The sequence below is a fragment of the Primulina tabacum genome, chromosome 17 (genome assembly GCF_025594145.1).
Source record: "Primulina tabacum isolate GXHZ01 chromosome 17, ASM2559414v2, whole genome shotgun sequence".
In the NCBI taxonomy this organism is placed as follows: domain Eukaryota; kingdom Viridiplantae; phylum Streptophyta; class Magnoliopsida; order Lamiales; family Gesneriaceae; genus Primulina; species Primulina tabacum.
Window position 1 is genome coordinate 11,173,571 of NC_134566.1, and position 12,318 is coordinate 11,185,888.

Consider the following 12,318-nt stretch of genomic DNA (forward strand, 5'->3'; position numbering starts at 1 on the left):
AAGTCTTTTCTTTTATGGCTTTGTGGTTTACTTCCAATGATTGTTGGAAGATCGTTTTCTTTACAACATAAATGGATACGTTTATTAATACCCCTTAATTGTTTGTAATTATTTTGTAATGCTTCATATAACATCATTATGTCAATTTTTCGTTGAGAAAAGAGATCATTCATGCCAAAGTATCTGGATTCTCAGGGACGTATTCCCAAATTAACATTTCTCTCGAGGGACTTGACATTTTACAAAGAAAAGTTGTATTGTTATATTTTCTTCAACCCTTAAATTGCATCTATATTTAGTGAATTACATAATATATTCATCTAGCAAACAGATGTGATGTATTTCAAGACTATACATAGCTTGAGTATATTTATTTTTCTTCTATGTGTCTTGACTATTAAAATAGTCTACCACTATAAATTGCTACTTTAAATAGGGTAGTTGTATTCCCAGCTACATCACTAAGAGATTCTCCGGCTATGACTGACTCTTTGATTTCTACCGAAGTCATGTCCCAAGAGATTTTAACTAATCCCATCAGACTCATTTCTAAAAGTTTAATGAATCATTCTTTGTTGATATCAAATGTGTCTGCTGCGATTCTCATAGCTGATATCCAGTCATCTATTAGATCTTCTCTATTTTTGAAATCCAGTACATCAAAGTTAAGCATGACCCCATAAAAATGTATTGCTTCTGAAACAGACTTCTAACAGGGTGTCTGGTGTAAGGGAATTTGATTTTTTATTGATCTTGTTTCCGATGGGTTTGCTTCTCCACCTACTTGAATATCTGTTTGGGGTTCTCTCATATTTATATTATGAGATCTTTTATTTTTCCTTGATGGTTCATGGGAAGATGATCAAGTTATCGAGGGAGGTTCGCCATTTATTGCACTCATCTTCAGATCTGTGACTTTGATATTCGCAAAAGACTCTGTGCGATGTCTTGAAGACCTTCTAGACCAATCTTTTCTATGTTTTCATCAGCTTAATTTCTTTTACGAGACAATTTAATCAGATTGATCATTTTTTCGTCGGTTAAAGGTTTTGGCATTATCTTAGTCTTCCCTCTTTGGTGTAATAAGGGTTCAGTACCAAAAGATGGTGCTAATCTTCCTTCCGATATCCTTATACTAGAACTTGGTTGTTGTTTTAGAGTTTGGATTCTTGTTTGAATATCATTTAATGTTTCAAAAAAAATTTCTTGTTTTTCAAGGATTTCCTCAATTTTATGTGGTACATACTATAGTTGATTGTTATAGTTTCGTACCATCTTTTGGATCTCTCTAAGATCTTCGGAGAGTTTAGAGGAACCCGATACTATTTGTAGGATCCTATTATTTTCAATCATAAGCTTACCTTAAGACTCTATTGTGTTTTTATTTGCTCCTTATGTCTAACATTGGTTAGCTAATCTTGTAAATATTTCAAAGTATTGGAATAATTTCTATAAATATTTGATTTCGAACATAAGTTCGGATCCATAATTTTTTTAGAAAATCTTATCTTCAAACATTTTATTACACAGTAATAATGATATTGTATATTTGAAATAATTTTACTCCGACTCTGGTAACATTTCTGGTCCAGTAAAACAACTAAGGATATTTTTGACATGGCTGGGAAGTTTAATCAAAATTTTTATGGTATAAAGAGTGAAAAACAATCTGAATTTTGATATGGAGATTTATCTTCAATTTTCTTTAATATTAATAATTAATAAAATGATAAATGTAAGTCAACTCCTGTAGACAAATAAAAATAAGTCAAACAGAACTTTCTGGAAGTAAGCGTACTTCAAGTTTTCTGGGGTCCAAGCATAAGGAAATGGGTCACACTCTGTAATTTTCATCAATTTGAAGACTAAAACAGTCATTTCACAAATATGATGATTCTGGATCTGGATATACAAAAATAAAAACTTCGATTCCGTCGAAACAAAGTTGAGAAAATTCAGATTCTGTGGTAAGCAAGCCTTTTTTTTTTTTTTTTCAATCGAACTCTGTAGATTTGGGTATTTTATATCGAAATGTGTTTGATCAATGGTTATTTTTTGAAGGGAAGGGAAATGGGGTCAGATCTGAAAGTTCGCTCATTTGAGGAGGTTTCGAGCCATAACAAGATTAAGGATTGCTGGCTAATTATTAATGGGAAGGTCAGATATCTTCTTGTTTGTGCTATTGCCCTGTCGCTGTAATGGATGCTTATCTACCGACCTGAGATCTTGTCTTGATCTATGTTTTGTTTTGTTGTTGAGCTCAACTGATGAAAATTTTTTGTAATTTGAATTGATGAGCTCTCGGCTTTGGACTGAGAAGTTTGATGATGATTTTGGGTGTGATCCTGTTAGCCTATGTATGTGAATTATTTCTTGTTCACTATGTTTTGTACTAGTGTTGAGTATTATGGAGATCTATTTATGGGTTAAGTAGTTTTTTGTAGCTATGATTTCTGTATTGAAATTAACACAAGCTTTTCAGTTGACTCTCTTTCATTTGCATGGTTTGCCAGTAGTTAGATGTTTATGTATGTCGCCGTTGCATCGTGTAGTTCGAAATTTCTTATCGAGGTTTTTGCTTTGTACTTGGAAAAACATGGGTGTGAGTTAGGATCTTGTCCCTCTTGTTGCAGAGGCTTGAGAAGAATGCCGCGTGTAGATATCAAATATTTGGTGAAAACATCCAAATACATTTATTTGAAACTAATACCCCACCTCAAGAGTTCTCCTTGAAGGCCTATCTGTGAATTACTTTGCTTGCATAAGTTGTTCCAATTGCACAGCATTTAATTACGTTGTTTATATCCACTTGGTCGGTTCTAATTATGATTATTTACTTTAACTGGTTAAACAATTCCATCTCTGGATTGTAATCTGTGCATGCACCTAAATTCTTGTCTGTTGAAAAGCTCTACTTTCTGTTATTTCGAACTAGAAAGGACATGGAAATCGGAATACGTCCCACCTGTTTTAAGAAAGAAACAATACAGCTGCATAATAGTTTTTCTGTGCCATTTTGTTTGGTTCTCTTGGAGCTTCCTTGTAATATGCTTGTTTGATTATCTGTCAGGTTTATGATGTAACCCCATTCATGGATGATCATCCTGGAGGTGACGAAGTTCTGCTATCAGCAACAGGTCATGTAGCCAATACAATACCATTCCTTAATACCATTCCTTGTTCATCATAGGTATCATGCAAAACCACATACTAATTCAATAAATTTGTTGGCAATCTCCAGGGAAAGATGCAACCAATGACTTTGAAGACGTTGGACACAGTGATTCCGCTAGGGAAATGATGGACAAATATTACATTGGGGAGGTAGACATGTCAACCATTCCCCTGAAACACGCATATGTCCCTCCAACACAAGCCCCGTACAATCCGGACAAGACTTCCGAGTTTGTGATTAAGATCTTGCAGTTCCTTGTGCCTCTCTTGATACTGGGCTTGGCCTTTGCTGTCCGTCATTACGCCAAAGAGAAATGATAGCATAAAATTCAAATTTACCGGTTGCCTTGTTCTATTTTCGGACCTTCTGTGGGTGTTGAACGAAGAAAACTACCCTCCACAGAGCTTGAGCGTACTCAAGTTTGGAACGAAGTACTTGTCTGGTCCATCGTAGTCCACTTTAAAGCTCTTTTGCATCTGATTATATTTATGAGTATTTTCCCATGGCATTTCTACTTTTTTTTTTGTTTAGCTTATAATTTCAATTTTAGCTTTTTGTAGTACTTTTCCTACATCCAAGATAATATACCTGGATCACAAACATAGAGCTCCTATATTAATCGCATAAAACCCACCCACATGAACGACAGCGACCCCGTTGCATAATCCCAATAGCATTATCTTGTCGTATCGAATTGCTTTGATATGAATTGGTTTCGATTATTAAGAATATGAACCAAACCGAAATTTATTATTTTGTTTTTGACGGCAAGAACATTTCACATTTAAAAACAAAATAATTTACATAAACCAGAAAATTTAAATTATTTACATATACAAAAGATTCTAATGTTCTGTTTGGTAGGAGGATAAAATAAACTAATGATTAGTATGTAAATGATAAAAAAAATGATTATGATAGAAATGTAATATATGATGTAAAATAGTATTACATTTGGTACGATTTTTAAGTATATGATAAACCCACCTAATCACTCCAGCCAAACGCACCCTAAAGATATATTTAGGATTCAGGTTTCAATCAGATTCTTATATTAAAAAAGTGAAACTGATCCTCCACTCGTAACTGAAAGAACCATTGTCAGACTCGGATCCACTTTTAACAGCCAAAACGAAAGTTGCTGAGTTTGAATGCACGCATTTCACACAATCCATGAAAAATTCCTTTTACATGCATGTCCAATCCAATCCAATCCAATCCGCCGAACATGAAATCCAACACGTCCCGATCGGCCAAAAAAATTGGCACTTACAGGACACATACACAGGGCATTATCTCCTAGAGGACCGTGGCATTAGCTTCCTAACTTCCCCACACAACCTCGAGTTTTCTTTCAAATACAAAAAGCCATTTTTTGACTTTAACAAGTTGGCTACAGCTAAAACCATTACATTAGTAGGTTACTTGTTTTTATCAGGCAAGATAAGATATGTATCACAACGAAGTTTCAATTTTGTCATGGAGTGTCACTACCAAGTCATGGGCACTATCGAGCAGCTTCCATACATCGAGATTCCCAGCCATTGCGTTGCACTCCTTTAAAATCTCATCCATGCTGCTGTACTTTTCTATGATTTTTTTCCTCCTATGCAAAACAGAGGCAGCTATTGCATAAAGCAGTAAATCCTCGGTTGGAGGGTTCGTTGCGTTATTCTGCTCCAAGCTGATTTGCCTATTCCAGCCCTGATCACAGCTTGATCGGCCCATATGACCTCCCAAAGGCACAAAGTTTGCTCAAAGGTCAGTTCCCTTCTAAAGAGTGCTAACACCATTCTGTACACGAAAAAGCAATCCTCGGCCTGGAGCTTTTCCAAGTGCCTGTAAAGATGTGAATCCTTATATTTTGATATTTTAGAAACAATGTTCAGTTGTCTTCTGATTCCCACTTCATCAAGCCTGAAGTTATGACGGGCCCTTTTCATGAAACCCACAGGACACCAGAAAGCCTTGTGGTCTTCCCTAATCACAGATACTATGGGAGAGGGCAGATCGCTCATTCCTTGGCAATATCCAATTCCAGGGTCGTAAAGTGCATAAGCTTCAAGAATGGCAACTAAACGGGAAGAATGTAAGATCCTGCGAGGATCGAGGTGATCATAATCCTTCAATCCCACAATTTCAGTAGAACGTCGGGCTTTGGCATCGGTTAACGTACTCAAGGCGGATTATTCGCCGCCACATGACAAAATCTTCTGAAATTCGAGGTTTTGACTGAACTTCCACGTTATGGGGAGACAAATCCATCTTTGAGGGAATGTCATTAGCATTCTCCTCTTCGATTTCCATGAAGTTGAAAGCTTGACTTACCTCAGGGTCCTCAGATGAACTAGAATCCAAGGATTCAGAGTCTGGGGCCATATTTGAATCTGTGGTTCGTTTAGAACTAGCATAACCATTGACCTTTGTTCCAGCAGTCAGTTCTGAGTCCTCATTAAATGGGAACCTTTCCACACTAGAAAGGGACTCTCTAGCACTCACGACATCTTCCGAGCTGAGAGAATCCACACCAGCAGTTGGACTTCCACCATCTCCATTGCTACTCTCATTTCTATTTAAATTAAATCTTTGTTATAATGTTTACGAAGTCGGCGACATATTCTTCGTAAGTTCTCATATTCTTCTCTGCAAGCATTGCCAGAATGCCAATGAAAAATCAACATGAAATAAATTTGAAACCAAAAAGTTTACAGGTTAAGGGCTGAAGTTTTTGACTGCACCTTCTCTGAGTTCTAATAGCATCCCTTTCTTCTTTGGAGCTGGTTAGATCATAACTGCCCAAAAAGGAAGAAAAACTTGGGATCAAAGCAGGTAAGAATTTTCCATCTCGACTTTCTCGAACACAGGGCAAGGGAATATCGTGAAAACAATCAGACGAGAGTACATTGTTCAATTAAGTGACAAGGCATTCATTTAATACTTTACAAGAACATCGTTTACCATAAGAACATCAGCCAGGATGGATAAAATGCTACCAAAGAAAGATGTCCAGTATGACCTTACCATGGTTATTTCGGCAATTATCATGATTTTTTTTTAAAAAAAGTAAATTCTCTTTGCCTGCAAAGAAGAATTTGAATACTAAAGGTAAAATGAAAGTGGGGAGAAAAGAGCTAATAACAAGGTTAGAAAGAAATGGGAGAAAAATTCGGATCCGAGTTCAAGTATAAAAATAGCTGGTATTCAGCTCGATTCAATTCCTTTGCAACACAAGGTAAAATCATTTACAAAAGATATCTGAAGTGAAAGAATGTTGGGTGTTCTTTCAGGTCTGAATCAAAACATTTCAGCATTAAAGGGCAATTCTAGAACAGTTCAGATCACAAAGTTGGCGCAAAAATGATATTAAGACGTGTATTCCAGAAGTTAAATCAACTTACACTCCAAGAAGAAATGGCCAAACCTCTGCACGAATACTCAAATCAATACCCTACACAAAAACAATTGCAAAAATCAAAGTCAAATGGTTTTCCAAGTGCAACTTTTCACACAATCATGGACTATCAAACAGAGAAACTTGAAAAGTTATTATGAAGCATAACCCACGCCACCGCGAAGTTTCTTCAAAAGCTTAGCGCCACTGTCACGAAGTTTTCCCACTGGCGTGAAGAAAGTCCTCCATTGCTGGAATGAGAGTATACGCTTTCTCTTTCTTCGAGATCATGGGGATCTGAGATGACCCCAGAAATTAACAGTAGCATGAACATTTCAGTTGAACAGAGATTGATAAACCAGGTCATGCTAACATAATGAAAACAATGAGTTCCAGTCATTATAAAAAAAAGTTTTTCTAGAGAGAATCTGATTATATTGGGTGAAAACCATGTTAGACAAAGTGACGTAACTCCGCAACTATACTAGAAAACTTAGATTGTAGGTTCTATTCACAAAGCGCAGCTTTAAAATGTTACGGACGCTAAAGCAAACACAATTCTCTGATGCTCTCTCCATCACAAAATAAGTATGCGCCACGACTGAAGATCTACATCACGGGTGCTAAAAGAATTCTTATCTCTACAACAATATATACAGACATTTGCACACTCTATTCTATCATCAGTACAAAATTTGACAATCAAAACACTAAAAGTCTAAAAGGGCATCAAATTCTCAACCTAAGGTTGGATGGCAAGCAGGTTGAGGCGGGGCATGCCAAAACAAAGGCAGCCTTGATGGCCATAGGGAAATCAATTAAATAACTTCCCAGAAATATTAAGAACCACAAATCTTCGAACAGAAATGTAGAGACAAGACTCTTATGGTCAGCAATCCTTTGGTTCCGTACAAAACCTTCACCTTTCTACAAGCCACTCAAGCATTTAAGCATAAATACGTGACTTGATTCGAAACTTGAAACTTTCCACCTTACTCAAAAGGGTAAAGAAGTGGGAAAATATAGGTACCATAAAAGATCAATAAAATAATTTCAAAAATTTAAAATATCATTCCCATATATTTCAAGTCAATTTCCAATTGGATCAAATCAGAAACATTAATATCTTGGTTTTAAAAAAAGAAATATAAATATTTTAACTTCGTCGAAATGTTAAGAAATAATCCAATCATTAATCTTTAAATTTAAAAAGAAAATATCAAACAAACACGTTACTGTTTCATTTCCACAAAATTCAATTATGGACTGAATAAAATAGGGCGTCTAACTCGGACATAAAAAAACATATCATATGAATCCATCAAAGTTTGTAGCACAACTTTGACCACCGGAAATAATATCAGTCGTATTTAATTACAGAGTCAAAGTACAAATACATGTCATAATCCACACACTAACATAAATAAACTGAAGCATAAGAAATCCAAAATGCTTTTACAGAAATGGACTAAGCTATTAAGGAGATAATGAAGGAAAACCATCAAGATTCTAAAAAGAAAAACTTTTGAGAATTGCAAGATCAATATCTGAACTTGAATCACCCATCAAAAAGTATGAGCAGGAAAACAAAACAATATAAAGGTGACAGTGAGGTATTTTAGAGAGAGAGCAAGAGACATACCCTTTATAGCAATGTCTTGTGCCACTAAACAAGGATACTTTTTTTGAAGCACCAAAAACCCATTCATGCATTCGTTAATATGCTATAAATAAGAAAAAGATTAATGATTAGCACAAAACACATGAAGAACATATATATTAATTATATAGATGAAATCATATATACCCACAGAAGATCCAAGCCACGACCTAGGCAAGAGCAAATCATTAAACCATTTCTTATCGTAGGCGGCCATTAGGCATTGACGAGTGCCTTTCATTATTTTAATTTGCTCCTTCAAAGCTATAGTGAGCTTCGGTGACTTTGCTATTTGAAGTTGTTGAAATGTGCCACTACATGATCCAAGTTGATGGCTAACTAATACAGGGGGCGTCTCTGACAATTGCATGAAGGGCGACGATAAGTACGATGACTTCTTGATTTGCCTCTTAACCCTGACATAGGTTAATAACATGTTATTGTAAGCTTTCTTATCATCATTATTGTTTCCATCTCCAACTGGCTGGGCATTGGAAGCTCCTTCATCAACTACGAATCGTTGGGGAGTGTGCAAGATATGTTTGCTTGGTTGGATCAAGGATTGTCCATTTTGAGCAGATGTAGAACCTGTATGTAAAAATATATATATCTTAAAATATTTAATCAGGTGACATGACTTATCCACTAAAGCATGTGACTTACCTTCTGATGGCAAGACTTCTTCATTAACACATTTGATATCAAACATCTTTTGTCTCTTTGCTTCTGGAAGTATACTAGTTGGTCGACGTGATGTCTCTGCTGTATTTTTTTCCTTTATTTTACCTGGACAGATACTCTTCAATCTTCTCCTCAATCTTAGTAAATCTTTCATCCACGTATGGTTGCAATTTTGTAAACTTCTCATCTATATAATCTCGAAGTTGGACAAAATAATTTGGGACACTGGGAACCTCTCCAACATAAGCACTCGGATCAATATGTGTGGAGGTGTGTGCTCGATCTTCTTCTTGACGAAGTGGAGGTGATTGTTTGTCATGTGCATCTGCTCTCTGGCTTTGCATATCTTCAAAAGAATTTTGCTCTTCTAAGGGTTGATAACGTTTTCGGGGCTGCTATCTGCATAGTAGTATACATTTTGTCTCTCCGACAACAATGGCAGAACATGCGATAAATTAGGATCTGAATCAGAAAATTGACCATTTGCGATGTATGAGGCTTGTAGTTCCAACTTTGTAGGTGTCAACACGCCAATAACTATCTGTATATTTCAAATTATAAAATTCCAACACTCAATTACAATTAAATATCTTTGAAAAATTAAATAAATAATTAGCAAAATACTCACCCTATTTAAACACACATGTGATGCTTGAACAACTTCATTGTACTTTGGAGATGATTTCACATGCCAATCATTTGAAATTCATCCACACATACGTGGAAGTATCATGTTATATCTATCTCTTCACTTAGCAAACTTCTTTGCAATGCCAGGAATACATTGATATGCAATAATCTGCATTAAAAAAATTCATAGCCAACTTAATATTAAATAAATTAACTAAATAAATACAAAACAAATAAATATCTTACTTGAAATGGATGAACAAATCCGTTCAAAGTAAACGCTCCATATTCGACAATCTTTTCGTTCTTCTTCCTTTTCTTCATTTTGATTGAAGTTAAATATCGCATTATACTTTTAAGAACTTCGTTATAAGCTATCGTACCCCAAGGATATTTGTTAAACAAATCCAAATCCTCCACTAAACTCAAAAGCATGTTGTCAACTTGAGGAACCGTCTTTTGTCAAACTGGCCAAAGAACAGCAGCACCAAAGTACAAACATGCTAATTTCGATTTTTCCAAATTTGTAGTGCGTTAAGGTGTTTTTCTCATTTCAATTAGCTTTGTCGCCACCTCCTCAATATATACATTTTCATTTTGACAAAAATGTCTATCCCGAAATTGCATCGTCTCTCCAACTTCGAAAATCTTCTGAACAATCAAGCCCAGTTATAAGTGCATACTCCATTTTCGAAAATCTCAATGGTCGTTGATTCACAACCATCCACAACTCATCACTAGTGGTCTTACATAACTAGCCATCAAAAACCATATAATCTGACTGGATAAAATGTAATCTCTTACATACTTAATTAAATTACCAAATTGAGTTCCATTAATCATATTATGCATCTCTGCATCATTGAGACATTCCTTGATAGTCTCTGATACACTTTTGAAATGAGAGTTTAAACTTAACTTGCATTCAAAGTGATTCTTTCTCAATAACTGAGGTTTCAATTTTACCAACACTCAAAAAAACATAAATGATATAAAAAATATAAATATTTTTCAAACATAAACAACAAATACAATGTTGAACACAATTTATCAACAAAAACACAAATAGTTTATTCATTTATCAGTTACATATATGTAAGAAAGTTTAGACAAAAACTCAATTCCACAAATCTAACTAAAAGTAAAAACTCTATAAAAATCATATAAAACGATAAACTTACCCAAACTTCTTCTTCTGCCATTTTAATTATAAATGTTAAATGTATGGTTGTTTAAATGGTCCTTGATTAGTGAATTAGACCATTGATTGATGGAAAATTTCAATGGAGCTAAGAGAAGAACGGTCGGTCACCTAGGGAGAAGAATGAATGATATTGTTAGTTTAACGTCACTCATAAAATACTTATATCAAAGAGAATATTCAAAATTAAGAATTGAACTCATGCAAAAACAATTTTATAAATGATTTACTAAAAAAAAATTTAACCTCAAACACAAATAATTTATTAATAATAAATCGTTTAGTTAAAAATATTTTTTTACTAATTTATGGATCTTTGATGACAATAAGGGCAGCTGAACGAAGGATACATATACTTAAACAGAAAAGAAAAATAAATCGTATGAAATTGATTTCAAGATTTTATTTATTATTTTACCTGAAAAAATTCATTTACTCCACCTAACTTAACCCACTGTTTGCTCTTTGTGAAGGATTTTACAGAGAGAGGAGAATAGAGATAGCTATTTCGATCGATTCTGCATAAACATGTGAAATGAAAGAAAAGGTGGATGTTTTTCGATGAAGAAGACTAAAAATCATAATAGATTTTAATAGCTATTTCGATCGGTTCTCATGTTGTGATTCACATTATCTCAAACTCCAAAATACTTAGTTGATTCTGGTGACCAGCCCTTCCACCGCAATCCGTCACCTCCGATGAACACCGCTCTTCCTAGCTGACCGGTGGTGCCGCAACACGGCTAGTAGTAGATTTTTGCACCACAAAATAAAAGCAAAAACCACTGCTTTTTCGCTTTTCTTCGCCTGCTTTTAATTTAACTCCGTGGTTACATAACCCATGTGGTAAACTTGGTTAGCTAGCTCTTACTCTGAAATTTTGGGGGGAGAGTCGCAATCGGAGCTGATGAAGAAAATCATATAGAGAAGGGACCGGCCAACTTGTTACGACGTCGTACTCAAGCATTAGGTTGCATAATAACAAATGTGTTATTTGCAAATAATAAAGATGTTTGGTGAGCGTTCAGCCAAAATTCCCATATTCGAATGGTCACGCGAGACAAAATCATGTTTGGTAGTTAGTGTTGTTTAAAACATGCTTGAAATGAAAATATCCCTATGTTTTTCCATACAATATTACATATGCAACCATGTGAAAAAACATATACATAACTCATTTTGAGTAAAGTTGGAGAGTAGTGAAACCAATTTCAAAGTATTGATTTTAAAGAAAGTTCTTGATCACCACTCTGAAATGCACATTATTTTCAATGCACGTACAACTTAATCTAAAGAAAAGAAAACACGGCGACGAGGTAAATATATAAATGTGACCCACCGCTTATCCTCTGTGTTCGGTTCGGGAATAGTGAAGCCACACATACTCCGAGTAGGATAGGATCGAATTTTGTGAATCTCAAGGCCGATAAAGGTAAGATTTTTATTATTTCAGTCTACTTATATATTCTCAAAATAATGTATCTCTTGCAAGTTTAACAAGTTAGTAGAAAATAAATTTGATGATAACTTTATTTTGCATGATGGTGTGCCATTCATTTGACACAAAGTTGAACATACAT

At 35.0% G+C, this 12,318-nt stretch overlaps 1 protein-coding gene and 1 pseudogene across 1 annotated transcript; one reads left to right on the top strand and one right to left on the bottom strand.

Moving 5' to 3' along the window:
- Window positions 1-1,808: 1,808 nt before the first annotated feature.
- LOC142531473 (cytochrome b5-like) lies at window positions 1,809-3,664 on the top strand. The gene is made up of 4 exons (XM_075637602.1): window positions 1,809-1,967; window positions 2,062-2,157; window positions 3,071-3,137; window positions 3,242-3,664. Exons 2-4 carry the CDS (start codon window positions 2,071-2,073, stop codon window positions 3,490-3,492), a joined length of 405 nt encoding a protein of 134 aa, XP_075493717.1. The 5' UTR covers window positions 1,809-1,967; window positions 2,062-2,070; the 3' UTR covers window positions 3,493-3,664.
- A 521-nt stretch (window positions 3,665-4,185) lies between these two features.
- LOC142530479 (rab GTPase-activating protein 22-like) lies at window positions 4,186-9,094 on the bottom strand (annotated as a pseudogene).
- Window positions 9,095-12,318: the final 3,224 nt, after the last annotated feature.